The following is a 16,265-nucleotide window of genomic DNA, read 5'->3' on the forward strand; positions in this document are numbered from 1 at the left end:
TTTGGAAAGCTCAACGAATGGATGTAGTCATAATGGCGCTTATTGGTCGTAAAGGTTAAAATAGAAGTAGAAAATCTTGCTAATCCGCGTCAAACAACATAAACAGAAGGTTAACAAATTTCGCGTGTAAATTAATGAAAGAAACACGGACGTTGCGGAAGCTTGTGAAGATAACACTAAAGAAAATTCAGTAAATACTGTTATCATCACCGTCGATCGTACGTCACTGCATTGTAGTCACGGGAAAAGGATACGAGAGCCATATGAGATGTACTCTAACTAATAGTTACGCTTGCAATCACGATTGCTCACTAATAAAAGAACAGGTTCATTTCTTTGATATATGTTGGGAAAATTGACTTTTATCTCAATGATTTCCTCTGAATTGAATGTAATATAAATGAAATAATAGAGTAACAAGTTTGTAACAAATAAAAAAATCAAGAAGAAATTGAAAATTACATTCTCTTTTGTATCATTGTGTACATGTTATATTAAGGACACATGTATCTAAGATCATTTAATTTATTGATAAAATATAAATATCAATATTATTGATCTATTAAAAATATAAATTAACATAGGTATAATTAAAAAGTTTCAACAATCGTATAAAATACGACATAAAGTTAGAATATCAATATGTCGAATATACATAGTGTTCGATGAGAGAACGCTTTCGAAGGTGACCAAACCTATCTAAAAATAACCAGCGCTGCTACTGAAAATAAAGACGAGAGTATACCACTCATTCGACAAACGATTGCTCTGCTTTGATGCATTGAACCGTACCATCATTTTTCCAACTACACATTTTGTATCTAATAGAAAATGTCGATTTATAATATAACACGTTGAATAAACAACGATGAAATATTTCTAACTTACATTTCAATGCTTTCAACTAATCGATAACATTCATGGAAATCCGGTTCGTAATATTTATAATCATGCGAATAAAAAATATATTTAATATTTAACATTATAAACGATAAAAAAAAATAATATATTAGATGAAATTATAATTTTTCTTAAATAATCTCTAATAATTATGATCTGATATAAATGATGAATGCGTTCCAATGAAGAAGTTAATCTTGATAGAATATGCATAAATAGTAGTGGTTGACCGATAATAAATCATGATCGCTGACACATGTTCTTCAATATGTATTAATAACGCGTGATCAGTGGTAACGTTATACATATATACAGGTTTATTCGCAAGAAAGATGCAAACCCTTTCGATACTCAATATTATTCGCTTACATAATCGCAACTTTAATGATAGTTTGATGGCATCTATCATTTCGTTCAAAACAATGATCGCCTGATTGGCTAACTATGCAATTATGCTTTTGTAACAGCCTGTTTAAAAATTAACTTTCACTTCTTTCCGTCCATGCCGGACGAAACTAACCTCTTATCATCTAGAATCGAATATTTTGTTGTTTCATTCTTATAATCGATATATTTTTTTTAATTTAGACCGAATGATATTTTATTTCTCACAATTCTTTTCTCATAAAATTGTTTTTATCATTTTTTTAACAATATTGCGTGTTTCATCGTAATTATAATATATCTCTTGGTATATCTTGTTTCCATTTATAAATATCTTTACTACTAAAAAGAAAAAAATATAATGAAAAAAAGAAAAAAAGAATGAAAAAAAATGTAAATGTTATACGCAATTACTACAACTAAAGTTATTGTTTGTTAAAACTTATGTCTGCGGGAATATGGCTTGTATAGTTTAGGAATGAAAGTTATATATTATCCGTTAGATCCCTAGAAAAGTTGATGGAGTTAGGAGATTGAGGGGAAATGCCGAGTGACGAAGAGAAGGGGGAGTAAGTAAGGAGAAAAAAGAAAAGAAAAGAAAAGTTGGAGTGGCGACACGAAGAACAGCTTTTTACTTGTGTACGACCATTTTCATTAGAAGTTCATTGTGATATTTATATCGTTATAACGATCAGCGAATTTTTAATAAAATGCTTTCAACAAAAATATCACTTTTAAAAGTATTATTATTTATTTATATATTATTTATAATTAATAAAACTCTTTTAAAAAGTCATTTGATAATGTAATTATACAATTAAATAATATTTTAATACATTTTATATAAAATTTTTAATAAAGTAAAAAATCATTTTTATCATTTTTATTATCTCTTGAATTGAATCTAATCTTAAATTAAAACAAAGAAACGAAAAAAAAAAATTAAACGAACATATGTATGTATCGCGATTCGAAAGATATTTCAAGTCCTAATCTATCAAAAAATATCGAGTTATCAGAGCGTACATTGCTTATTTAGCTAGCAGTTATTTGTGTTTTATTTTTATAGCAAGTGCAAGCATCGAATCGAATTTTTTTTCATTATCTTTGATTATATGTATTGTTCATTTTTCAATCTTCCTTTACAACAATGCTTATATATATATATATACATATAATTTTAAAAGTAAAACAATTAATTTCATAAATAACACCATAGATAGAATTTTATACTCTTTTAATTAACGAATTATTGAAACAATCATTTTATTATCATAATATATTAAATTTAAAATAGTATAATCTATTTATAATCAATAAAATCTTTATAGATTCCCTATAATTTCAATTTCTAAAATCTTCAGAAGTTAATTCATGATACATAAATTAAACACGTTCGCAGAAAATGAAACGATGCAATTCCGTTATCGTAATTCATAAATAATACGAACTCAATAGCATATCAAGCATAAGACCATCCATACTGATCGATCTTCTGGCATGGCGCGACTAACTGTGAAAAGCTGGCGGTGCCGACAGCGCCGCCTATCAAACGACGGCGGCGTCGTTCTCGTTCTATCTTCGTTGGTTGTGTAGGTACTTACATACTACCTAGTAGTAGGTAGTGTCGTTTCCCGCGTGTAAACACACTGCGGTGTGTAGTCGTATCGTGTCCCCCTTCACAACTTCTTCCGATAACGAACGTGTTTTACGCGCCACACCAAAATAATCCGATTACCGGGGCCAAACTAGCCTTTAAAAGTCGCCTTCGAAACGAGAAAAGAGCGGGAAAAAGGAAGGTCCTTAACCTCTTTTGATTCGCTAGCTGTTTTACGCTTGATTCCGCGTCAAGTTTTAATGAACTCGTCCTAGTTAATTTCGTCTAATCAAATTCGTCAATTTAGAAAGTAATCAATCTGATTTTAATTTTTTTGTTTTATCCATTCTAATTCATATTTTGTCTTCTATTGAAATAATAATGTGGAATGTAAATGTTAAACATACAATTTTTACATTTTTATATTTATATTTCAATGTGATTTTCAGCTTGTTTAAACACAATAAGAATGGAATCTGTGTTTTAATCGATACTTCCGCGGAATTCACGATGACGCGATAGAGTTAATAAAATGTTTCAATTATTTATCGATTGTGTTCGCTGAAATTAACGAGTCATCGCTCGATATCGAATATTCGAAATTATTATCATTACGCTATAAAAACCACGTACTTCATGGTATTTCTGATCCTTCGAATCTTTAATAGTTATAACGTTAGTGAAAGTCGAACTAGAAAGGTAAGGGTCGCACAATTCGTTTTAAGATCGAACGTCTTCCATAGAAAGTGAAATTTTTTTCTTTTTTTTTCATTATATATATATATATATATATATATATCATATTTATTATATAATACATAATATATTTATTATTTAATGAACTGCTTTGTGAATGATCTTTAATTTCTTTGTTCTCTCGAAAATTCACATTTACGTTAAAAATAAATTTTTTATTCAATATTATATATTTACGCATGGTCTTAAATTAATTTAAAAAAAATTCATAGAAATAAATAATTAATTTTTATATTAATCAAATAATTTTTTAAAAAAATACATCTGATTATAAGAGTGGTAAATGTATATGAAAAAACGACCAATATTTTCAAAATGCCTGTTTATCGATTTGAAAGAAGACCGTATATACAGTCTCTCTTACTAGCTATATACACTTCCACAAATCTTGTGTTCCTACGGGGTATAGCGAGATCAGATTTCGAATCCTCAGGATACGATACCTACAAGGTCTTTACTTGAATGCTATAGTATAGTATATGCATAGGTTCTACGAAATAAGTATTGATCACTTATCATTTTCTTTTTTTTTTCAATTGATTCTTTCTTTATATTTAAATATTATTAAATTTATAATACTAAAAAAAAACATTAATTTTTAAAAGAAAAATTAGATTTTTAGAAAAAAAAGGAAAATTTAAATGAATCGAAAATTTATGGCCGATAAAATAACTACAGAGCTTGGAAAGTTCTCGAAAGGTCTGAACTTTGCGTCAATAAAAGAGATTAATAACTGAGATAAAAAATAGGGATTAACACATAGAGAGGAATAGAATCGAGATTCTATTGAAAATCATTAAAGCAATAATCTTTGAAGCAGGTCGAAAATACATTTTCATTAATTATTTTATATATTTGATATATATTTTTTTCTTTATATATATTATTGTAAATAATAATTTACCATGTATTATTAATTTATTAATATACTTCATTCATCAGCAAAAGTTTTAAAATAATTTTAACTATTTATATTCATTGGTCATTAAGCAAAAATATAATTATTTATTTCTTATTTATTTACCATTAATTACTATCAATTATTTGTTATCATATAATTTGATAGAACATATAAATCAAATATAGATAAATCAAAAAGATATTGTTGTATTTAAAATTATGACTGAAAAGAAAAATCGATAATTGATAAAAGAAGTAGAATGATTTTAATCTATAATATTTTGTGATTTAGTAAAAAATGAACTCTTCAATATGAACTCAAGAAAATCGCTAATCTTATTTCAATAAACGCTCTATAGAGGAATTACTCAATGTTAATCAGTTTTCAGATTAATTAAAAGATTAATGATTTCTCCAAGATTCGATGAAAATTGATTATAGATGAAAATTTATTGTTCAGAGAATAGATGATCGTGCATCATTAATTAATTTTAAGAATTTTTTTCTCTCTTTCTCTGTCTGCATTAATTTTTTTTCATTATTATTTAATTTTTAACTATAATAATACTTTTAATATAGAAATAATAATTCTCATTATAAAATATAAAATATATATAAATATAACGTTAAAATCCATGAAGATTAATAAAAAAATATAAGATCAAATAAAAGATGAATATGAAAAGGTCATATCGATAGGTCAATATAAACGGTTAAGTTTCTGAGAAGAAACTAGGCATAGAATTTTGAAACACCATAAAAATCGATCGGTCGTCTCGTCCTCGGTTGAGCCGGCTGTTCACTGGTCTACAATGACGCGCTGAGAATGTATAGGTGCTTATAACTACATGTCCATGTATTCGTCTCTGGCAACAGTGAAGAAAAAGACAGACGAATAAAAGCGGAACAAAGACGAAAGTAGAGAATCTATAAGTGAAGAATGGATGTGAACTGTAAAGAGAGCGAGAAAGATGGTACAATCGGTGTTCAGAAACTGAATCGATGAATAAGAGAAAAGAAGAAATAGAAAAACAGAATGAGAAGAATGTCTGACGATGAAGTGAGTGAGAAAAAGAGTAAATATACTATATATTAATAATAATAAGAAGGAGAAGAAAATAAAATGAATAAAAAAGGTAAAATAATCTGATCATTTGATAAAAAAAAATATTATTGTATATTGATATTATTTATATTACGATATTATGTTATTTGTATTACTAATTAAAATAATAAAAATATGTATTGGAGAAAAGAGTGGCAGAAAGAAAATTAAATCTAATGAGAAAAATAAAAATTTCTTTAAGAGGAAATTTATAATTAATGACAAAGGGATACTTTTTCTATAAGTGTTTTATAGAAAAAGTATATAAAATTAGAATAAGAATGAACTAAAAAAATTACTATGTGACAATCCAACAAAGAAGAATGGTAAATGAATCAAAAGAAAAGATTTTTCTTCTTTTTTTTTCTTTTTAAAAAAGAAGAGCAAAACAAAGAAAGAGAAAAATGATGAAGTTCGAGAGATGAAATAGAGCAACGTGAATCACACAAACTCATTTTTCTTTCATTTTCCCTCAAATATCTATTTAAAAACGAGCATCTAAAATATATCACGTTCTACCATGCATTCGAATTTCATTTGAATGATCGTTAACAATATATACATTATATTTGTCATAATTGTCACAAATATTCGATTCTATAATAATTTCTATTTTAATATAATAGTTAATTTTTTAATAATAGGATATGATAAATTTAGAATTTTTTGGTTATATATTTTATATTTTGATTTTTTATTAGATTTCAATTCTGATGTTCTTTAACAAATTAAAATATGAGAAAAATGAATTTCAACTGTTTATTTATTTAATTAACTAAATCCACGAAGAAATAATTCCGGTAGTTCTTCAAGTCACCTATCTGATTTCACGCAAATTATTTGCCTTGAAGTGTCATCGATATTCCATATTTCCGGCGCGTCTTTCGAGCGAGAACGATATTCATGGACGAAGGTAGTTCACAAGAGAGTTGGTCGATCGGCAAGAATTAAAATATCGAGCGTTTCGAATAGAGAAGTACTCGGCAGCAACGAGAGAGGAACGAAGGAACGTAGAGCAACGAAGATGAATACACTAACAACGAGGATAGAAGAATTGAGTAGTCCTCGTCCCTGTTTAAAATATACCGAATTTTCTTTCTGCGTTCGAAAAAAAATTTCTATTTTTATTTTGGGATTTCAATAATTTAAACTATTTCAATTAATTCTCTGCATATTATTGAACATCAATTTATCGATGATTTTTTTGTATAATCCATTGTTTTGAACTATTCGATTATAACAATGAAAACTTAATGTATTGTAATTTAATATATTAATTGTACTATAATATTTCAATTAGATAATTCAAAATATAGATTGCAAATTTAATTTTTATTTATTCCATAAATTCCATTCCATAAATTTTAATTTCAACCGATCAATCTATTTTAATTTAAACTTTTTACAGTTACTCGTTGTGCTTAATATTTGAAAGTCACTTAAAAGCTATTTTCAAAATTCTTATTCATTATTTATATTATTCAATCTATTTTGTTTGAAAAATTGAAGTTTATTTTTTTAGTCATTATTTATTGTTAAATATCTTCATAGATAATATAATATAATATATCAGGTAGAAAAATTTTTGTGGCATTCGAAAAACATTTATAAAAACATGGTTAAAAAAGTTGCGTGAAATGAGTACGATCGCATTATAGTATGATTTGTACACGTGCATAAAAGGGAAGGGCGAATATATGTGTATCGGGAGGAGTGGAAAAACGCGAATCAGGACTCGTTCATAGCGAAGAACTGTTGGGAGCGTTGTACTTCGGCTGTTTTATAATTGAACAAACTATCAAAGTTTCTGAGATTGTTCTAGCTAAAAGGAGAAAAAGATCTTTATTTCTCAGCTTTAGAACCGATTATCTCTATTGGTATATTAATAGTTGATTAATAATTTGTTTATTTTCATTGCAAAATCCTTTGGTTTTTAACAAATTTCTTTTACATGAATAATTATATTCTCTCAAAAGAAAATAAAACATATGATAACACGTAACAATAAAATTGATTACTATTTCATTGTATTCAAAAATTTGAAAAAAAACAAGAATTTCCATGAAGTTTGATTTTTATGTTTAGCTATACTTAGCTGTTAACCAATAAAAATTGCAGTGTACGAAAGATGACCGAGGAGTGAAGAAGGTCTATAGTAATGGCAGAACAACACTAATGGTCGAAAGAGAGAAAGAGCAATGGTTATACATGATAGAAAAGGATGGAAAGCATCGATGGGGCGGAGTAGGGGACAGGTGTCGAAGTGGAAGGGAGGAAACCGCATGAAGGGGAAAACGACTCGACTCGGAACTCATGTCGTAGCGGTACTCGTTTTCTCTTCGGCACCGCATATCTCGTTGCCACGAAATTGAATAACCACATAACCAATGCACGAAGTTGCACTTGCTCAAGCTCGAATTTCTTGATCTCGAATTAAACACAATTTCAAAGAAGATGATTTTTTGAAAAATTCGAAAATCTATATAGTTATCTATATCGAGTATTTGCATAGTTTTTTAAATTTGATTTATTTTGTTTCGTTAGAATTTGACAAATTTTTCAAATGCAATAAAATTTTGATAATTTTAAAAAGTATATTTGTCAATATATATTTTTTTTTAGATATTTTCTTTTTCTTTTTATTAAAAGAAGACTCTAATTCGCATCACAATTATGTTATACACCTTCTTCAATACTGTTATCTGTCATTATTCGTATACGAAACCAAGGAAAAAGGCTTTCCCACTCAACCGGCTAGGCTGACTGGTTCGGTGCTTAGTCACGTGTTGCGCGATACGAATGCGCACCAGTCAAAACGTCGTTGACCGTTCAATGTAACAGATCGAATCTATCCTCTTGACATATAGATATTTCTTTGTATTATCATTATATTTTTATATTATCCATGATCTTCTTATACTGCAATAAGACAGAATTATAAATATAACTATGTAATAATATAATAAAAGATGATGACTACATCATACAATGAAATATCAAGATTAAATTTATCCAATATATCGATGTTTTAACTTATTATCAATTATGTTCAGTATGTATATATATGATATGTATTTTATCAATATACTTTTGCATTCAAATAAAATAAATAATAATAGTATATGATTTTATATCATCAAGAAAAGATTCTAAGATTATTTTTTTTTAGAAATTTATTAGTTTGATACAAATACATAGATTTAGTATCATATTTTGTACCATATTGTCATTTTATGTCATATCCTTCTTATTTTTCCTCTTTCCTTTAACCAATTTTTTTCATAAAATAATTTTCATTCGAACGGAATAAAGTATTATGATATAACTTGAAACAAGAAATATAATATATATATATATATTAAAATTGTTTCACTTGAAAGATATTAAGGATTAAATCTTGAGAATATGGATTTTTAAAATGGATTTTTAAAATAATTTACATTGTCAAAAAAATCTCTACTTAAATGCTGTTATGATATATAATCATGATTTATAGTTAATAGAAATTTTCAAATGATTATTAAATGATTTATAATGATAATTAAAGTAATCTAAAAACGTCATACTTCTTATGTCGCAAAAATACAAAATCTATTCACAGATTTTAATTTGAATATCGATTAATAATCATAGAGTAATTCGATATGTTCTGCTCGTTGTTCCATAATAATTGTTTCTGTACAGTAACGCGTGTTGCATATTGTCTATAATCGTGTACAATTTGCATATGAGTGGGCGAAGGCATATAACCAGAAAATTGTAATTCGGTAAATAACGAGTTTGTAAAACATCTTGTCTTCGTTAGTCCATTACGTAATTAATAATCGATAATCTCCTTAGTTGCATATCATCTATTTCTACACGTGTGCTTTTTTTCACTTAATCTATATAAAATGTTCGAAACGATATGATAGCGATAATATTCATTTTCTTAATTCGTTTTTTCTTAATTCCTTTTCATCTAATTTTCCAATGAAAAAGTTTCACAAAAGAATTTTTTGAAAAATGTAAAACCGAAAATAAACTCGAAACGATCAATTTTTTAGTGAAAGTAAGAGATGTCTTATTTTCTCGAATAAAAAAAAATAAAAAAAAATAAAAATAAGAAAAAAAGAAATCCTACAGGAGTCATCTTTTCTTCGTTGCTTTTACGTAACGGCCTCTTTAAAACCTGGCAAGAAAACACACACGGGGCATCTCCGACTCGCCGCAAAAGTGCTCTTAACCCTCTCGTTCTTTCCCCCTCTCCTCTTGCTGTTCTCTATCACCCCTCCTTTGCTGTTCTGTAGATGGTACCGGTTGATGGCAGTCGCCAAGTTCTTGCTGGATACTCTCATTAGATTACATCAAAGCCGAGAAAAGCGGGAAGATCTAAGTTCCATTATATTCGAATGTGTATATACGTATATAGTGTAACTACAAAAAAAGAAAATAATAAAATAAAATACAGATTTCTGATTATTAAAAATTGTTTACTTTTACTTGATAAAAGGAAAGGAATAGTTAATGACAGAAAATACAAAATAGATTCGAAACATTCATTGTTATATTTTCGCTTTGATCATAGATTAAATGTATAATATGCTTAATTTTATTATATTAAATCCTATCAATTTCATGAATTTTTTTTTATAAATAAAATAAAATGATTTTTCAAATAATAATATTTACTTACTATTTTAATATTGTTAAAAAAAAAAAAATGTAATATCGTTAGATGTATCGAAAGTCGGATTATTGAACCGGGCAATGAATGAATATGCATAAATCGAATTAACCGCATAATTGGAGAAACGGAAGCAAGAATTCGCTGTTAAAAACTGATTTAACTATGGGGTAAGCTTCGGCGAAACGATGTTCCCAAACAAAAGGCTAAAGGACAGGTTTAACATTTTGATACGTGAATAGAAAATTTTTTCCTGTTTGTATACGATACTACGATGGATGGCTGTATGTATGCGCGCACACTACAATATTTCACGTGGACGTTCGCACAAAAGCGCACGGCGCATTATCATATCGCATTACGGTACTTACACGCGCATACATCTACTAAATTCCTCGTATGCCATCGGTATAATGTACTCTTCCTATCTACCATTAAATCAAACGCAAAGCACCTAACCAGTCGGACAGTTCATTTGGTTCACTGGTTCTGCCCGCGTGCTCATATTCACCGTGGAAATCATTGTTTTCTTTCCGAATATTTTGACGAAAATAATAAGGATAATAATTTTTCAATCATAAATAATTTCAAGAAATTAAATTCTTGAATTGTTGCGATTAATTCTTGTGATTAAATATATTACGATTTATTCCCTCCATATGGTATTATAATGTGAAAATTCATTGATTCGAGATACATGTGTATATAAAAAAATCATTGAACGTGAATCATTTAAAATTCCCCTCTCGTTTATTTAATCAAACCTATACTTCATATCTCTTCAATAATTATCAAAAGCGATAAATCTTTTATGAGAAAAAAATAGTATTTATTCCAGCATATATAGGTGTTCAGTGACAAAGTTCATCGTAGGACAAATATTGCAATGTGTATGTGCATATATAACTTGTATACCGAAGGATGTGTACGAGTTTAAGCAGAAGATACAAAGGGGACCAGAACGGCGAGGAGACGAGAAATCGTAGAGGATGGGCGAGTGGTCGAGAGGACAGAGGGGTGACGATGAGAGTGAGTAAGCTTGGTGGGGGAAAAAGGACTCGGAACTCGTGTCGTAGCGGTACGACGTTCGGTCGGGTATCTCCGCATCGCGAGCCACACGCTCGGCCGGTGTCGGCTCGCATACGCGCTCAGTCGTGCACTGGCCTCGCTTGCGAATGAATGTTGAGCGAGAGCTATTCGATACGTACAACACGAAATACGTTCACAGTGTTTTCTTCTTCTTTCATGCATACGTATGTGTGTAAGTGTGTGTATACAACCGGCAAGAGATATACATATACATTTATATACGTGTATTGTATATAATACACGCAACTTTCCTTCCTATTTCGTCCGTCAATCGTCTCACGTAGAAAGAGTTAATGTGTCGTATACGAATATACCAAGTGCAATCAGTAGTGATCTATCGAAACGTTATGTTATGACTGATATCTATATATATACATATACATATATACTAATAGTGTAGTGACAGCAGTGACGAAGGGACGCCAAATCTAACGTGCTCCGATTAACTTCGTTCCGTTAGTCAGCCGAGTGTGTGGTAAAGTTGAGAGTGCCTGCGAGAGTAGGAAGGAAGAACAAAGAAGCGAGTCCTTTGCCAGTCGGTGGAAGTGAGTGAGGTTTGCGAAGACTGTCTCCTCTTGAAGTCTCTCTTCTCTGTCTCTTCACTCTTTTCTTTGTGGATCTCAGTGTTCTCTTCAGCTCTTTCTCTCGCTTTCTTCATCTCTACCATCGACATCGTGTGAACAGCAACGACAAGTTGGTTTCGTCTCGAGGTAAAGTGATTTTATATGACGTCACGAAAGCGATGTCAAGTTGAGCAACCTCCATCTACGCACGTCACCTATTTGTTCACGTACTCTTTATCCCCACCTTCACCCCTCTACGAGACTTATTTTTTTCCTCCCTTGTCGCGTCGAATATAGCGCGTGACGATCTTGTGATGAATAAGTACCGATATTATGCGCTTATGCTTATGACACAGCATCTATTATCAATGGCTAACGTAATCCGAAGATAAATGTTGGCACCTTGAATTTTTTTTGTGTGGGTATTACTCTTGAGGATTAATGAACTCTTTTCTTTCTTTTTTGATTTTTCAATCAAGGAATAAAATTTGAAAATAGAATGATATATTTTGTTTGTAATATTACGATATTACTGAAACAAAATAACGAGAACGATGCGGGCTTAAGGTTAAAATTGTACAATAAAAATATTTTTTTCATAAATATATATCAATACGAAAAATCTACAATATATCAATTATTTTATCAAGACACATATTTTTGATCAATTATTTATATACTATATATAAAAATATTGAGTAAATTGTATGTATAAATAGTAATTCATTTTGTGAGTGAGATCAAGATATTATCCGATGTTTAATCTGTCTTCTATCTAGTATTGTAGCAACGGTTCGATATATTGTTACGGCATATCTAAATAGTCCATAGCCTTCGATTTATCACGTTCAGCGGCTGCTTAGGGAATGCCATTAAGTGGATTGCTTAGCCACTATCGATTTTGTATACTTTAGAGTCGTAACGTATGATGGAGCCAATCTGTGTATCTTATCCATTTTTTAACATACATTCATTTCCAACTAAAGCTAAAGATATTTATTAAATTAAATGAAAATTATTAATTCTAGAATGAATTTTATTCCAAATTCTTTTAATAATGTTTAATTCTAACGAGAATATACTTAAACGAATAATAAAAAAAATATATACAGAAATATAAAACAGAAAAATAAAAAAAAATAAAGAAATAAAAAATTTCTTTTATTTAATGAAAATAGACTATATGAAGAAATGAACAACGATTCAATGATATTTTTTCAAATCTTTTTCACATATTCATGCAAAATTAAACATTTAATTTGGAAAGTATTAATAGAATTAAAATAGATTAAAATTGCTTTTATGCGATTCTTCTCATATTACTGTGGTTTTAGTCTGACTTCGTTCTTTCTCTTTCCTTTAAACAACGTAACATATGCGCACAAATTTATGAACAGAAAACATATCGAGTTATTATCGCGAGAACCGCATTAACCTTCGATCGGTAACAGACTAACAGTATCATTTGAACTGTACAAATCTATTTTAGATTATAAAATTTTACTATATATAAATCAATTATATATTATTAATTCTATAAATAATAAAACAAAAAAATAAATGATAAAAACAATTTTATTTAAATATTTCTATTCTAATTTATCAATAATTGAATTTTATTTTATTTTTAATATCATTGGCCAATTATTACTGACTTTTCTCGCGAAAGCATATCAAAATCCTTAAGATCCCTTTATATCATATTCTTCTTACTGGTTCGCGCCTTGTCCTCTTACTTATATATGTATATTCAAGGACGATTCAGATATAACTGCCCACACGCTCTCTTTTAAAGAAAGAAAAAATTATACGATCAAAGAAATATAAAGTAATGTAATAAAAGATAGAATTTTTATAACAAATAAAATATATTAATATATATAAAATATGTAGATAATTTTTTTTTGTCATCAATTAAATACATCAATTAATTTTCGTTATTAATTAAATACAAAATTAAAAATAAATCAAATAATTTCTTTCTTTGCTTAATAGCAAATGATTGTTAAGAAAAATATTGAAAGAAATATTTAGAAAAATTTTTAGAAAAATAATAGAAAAATTTTACACAAACGTTAGTTTTAACCAAGAGATTAAAGTTACATTTGTAGCCTCCTGCCGCAGCTAATCTACATTATTCTACGTGTTATGTATCATCTGGTCGGTCATGCGTGTTCCCCCCCGACTTAAAATTCAACGACAGCATCGACGTAACTATTTACGACTCTACCAAGACGGTCCCTTGCGACATCCAATACTAACCTCAACATACATATCCTACCGTTTAGATAATGTATCGAACATTTACTGCATAGTCGAAGCATCATAATCACGGTGCCATAATATCTCTAAGATTCAATACTGCATATTATAAATATTTTCCATCTAAATATCTAAAATTGAACTATAGTCGAAATATTCAATTGACCCATACTATCCAGAATTCTTTTCTCACTTTAAAAGTGCTTTGTAGAGGGCGCGAAAATCGCCTATCGTAAGCCAATCATCGATTCAAAGAGTCGTCATATATTTAATCGCGATGTATGTATGATTGGTTAAGAACTAAAATACGAATTGTGACCAATAAGAAAATCTATATGTAAAAATCAGCTCTGGAACTTGCTAAATGCGTTGGATATTGGATGAAATGTATTACAGAGCGAAGCAGACGTTAAGTCCGCTTTAAAATTCTACGGCAAGAGGCTCGTAACTATTTACGTCCTGGTCGAAAGCATATAGTTACTTTCATAGGGCTATGCGACGCATCTGTTTGACTAGAAAACACATGCAAACCTCGTTTCTCTTTCTGTGTGCACATAGAAACGACGATCTAAACTCTAAACAAAGGTATTATCGCGCATATCAGATCTGCGTTGAATTACAAAGTGACTTATGAAAGGGCATCTAGTCATGTAAGTAACTTACAAAAGAACAATAATCGGATAATGCAATTAACGGTACGAAAAATTTCATTTCAACATCGGTTTATTATATCTTATATTTATTCACAGATAATAAATTTTTCATTGAATGGTATATTTTTGGTATATTAAAGAAAATATTTTTCAAAATTGATGAATATAAAATATGATTTATAATTGTATGAATTTTTTTTAACAATGTATTATTCATATATTAAATGCATGTAGATAAATATTTCCTATGCGATCATTATTAATATTCGCTCACGAATAGAAGTACTGGCAAACAGATCGTATTTCTTTTGATCATTCTAACCAGATATTTTGCATCGAACCGAGGATGTTCAATAACGATTGACGGTGCTTTACATTTATTTCGTGTATGATTAACGAGCACCATTATAATAGTTTTTTCAACCAAGTCTCGAGCACAACTCCTTTTATTTGCATACCAATATTCTCTTCAACAAATAGTTATCGATTCCTTCCGCGATCGAAACTTACGCATTATTACGTATTAACGTAGAGGGTGGTACAGTTATATCATAGATTGTAGGCGATAAGTGTGTTGTATAATCGTACAAAAATGTTCGTAATTTGGAGACATTTTATCGCTTTACAAAACAATAGATTAAATTATCGAATCGATAAAAAAACGAGAAACGAAAATATTATTTGCAGATATTTGATTTTTCCATCCGTGCTATCTTTCAATTTATTAATAGAAGAAAGCAAAAAAATTATCGAATTTAAAAAGATTATATTATAAATCTCTCGTCCAACGTGTTATTGAAGGAATAAAAATTGCCTCAAAGCATAAAAAAACCCATTGCGGCGTATTCTTTTGACTCTGGGATGCGAAGGAACGAAAACCCGTTAGAAATTGTTCGATGCTACTCTTGCATGTCGCGAACGGTCATACATGCCTGCCGTGACAGCTCTATGCGGTAGTGGTAGTAGTTATTCGTGAGCACACGCGTGTATGTGCAATGCGTGTGCACGAACGGCAAGCGTGCACGTCCGCCATAGGCCGTTTCTCGTCGTCGAGTTACAAAGGCTGAGTAGAGTAAGCGCGTCGAAAGAAGAACGGCGGCAGTGTGAAAGTAAAGAAAGTGGGCCGCTCCAAGTAGTGTTCAACCTAGTACTTACTTACCTACCTTCCTTTTTCTGCTGTCATGATACTTTTTTCTATCCAAGGATCAGTTAATCATTCAACAAATTATAAAAATTATGAATTACAAATTTCTTTAATACTGCTGTAATAACTGGAAGGATTATTTCGTTTCAAAGTTAACTCGATTTTAGTTGAATTAAGATTAATTTAGAGTTAAAACATATTTAACGATAATATTTTGAATATTTTTTTTTTTTTTTTTTTTTTTTT

General features: G+C 29.3%; 1 protein-coding gene across 7 annotated transcripts in view; it reads left to right on the forward strand.

The window, feature by feature from the left end:
* Window positions 1-16,265, forward strand: part of LOC102673696 — a 57,698-nt gene that overhangs the window by 25,553 nt on the left and 15,880 nt on the right. The window contains exon 1 of one of the 7 annotated variants that reach the window (XM_031513284.1): window positions 11,162-11,337. The exons of 4 other annotated variants lie outside the window; for them this stretch is intronic. In XM_031513284.1, the coding sequence (XP_031369144.1) occupies window positions 11,298-11,337 (40 nt within the window). In that variant the 5' untranslated portion in view covers window positions 11,162-11,297. Of the gene's footprint in view, window positions 1-11,161; window positions 11,338-11,368; window positions 12,108-16,265 lie in introns of those variants that run through there. 2 more of the 7 variants (XM_006621598.2, XM_006621595.2) reach the window with 2 other exon arrangements.

This window comes from Apis dorsata, unplaced genomic scaffold, assembly GCF_000469605.1.
Source record: "Apis dorsata unplaced genomic scaffold, Apis dorsata 1.3 scaffold_631, whole genome shotgun sequence".
NCBI classification, from domain to species: domain Eukaryota; kingdom Metazoa; phylum Arthropoda; class Insecta; order Hymenoptera; family Apidae; genus Apis; species Apis dorsata.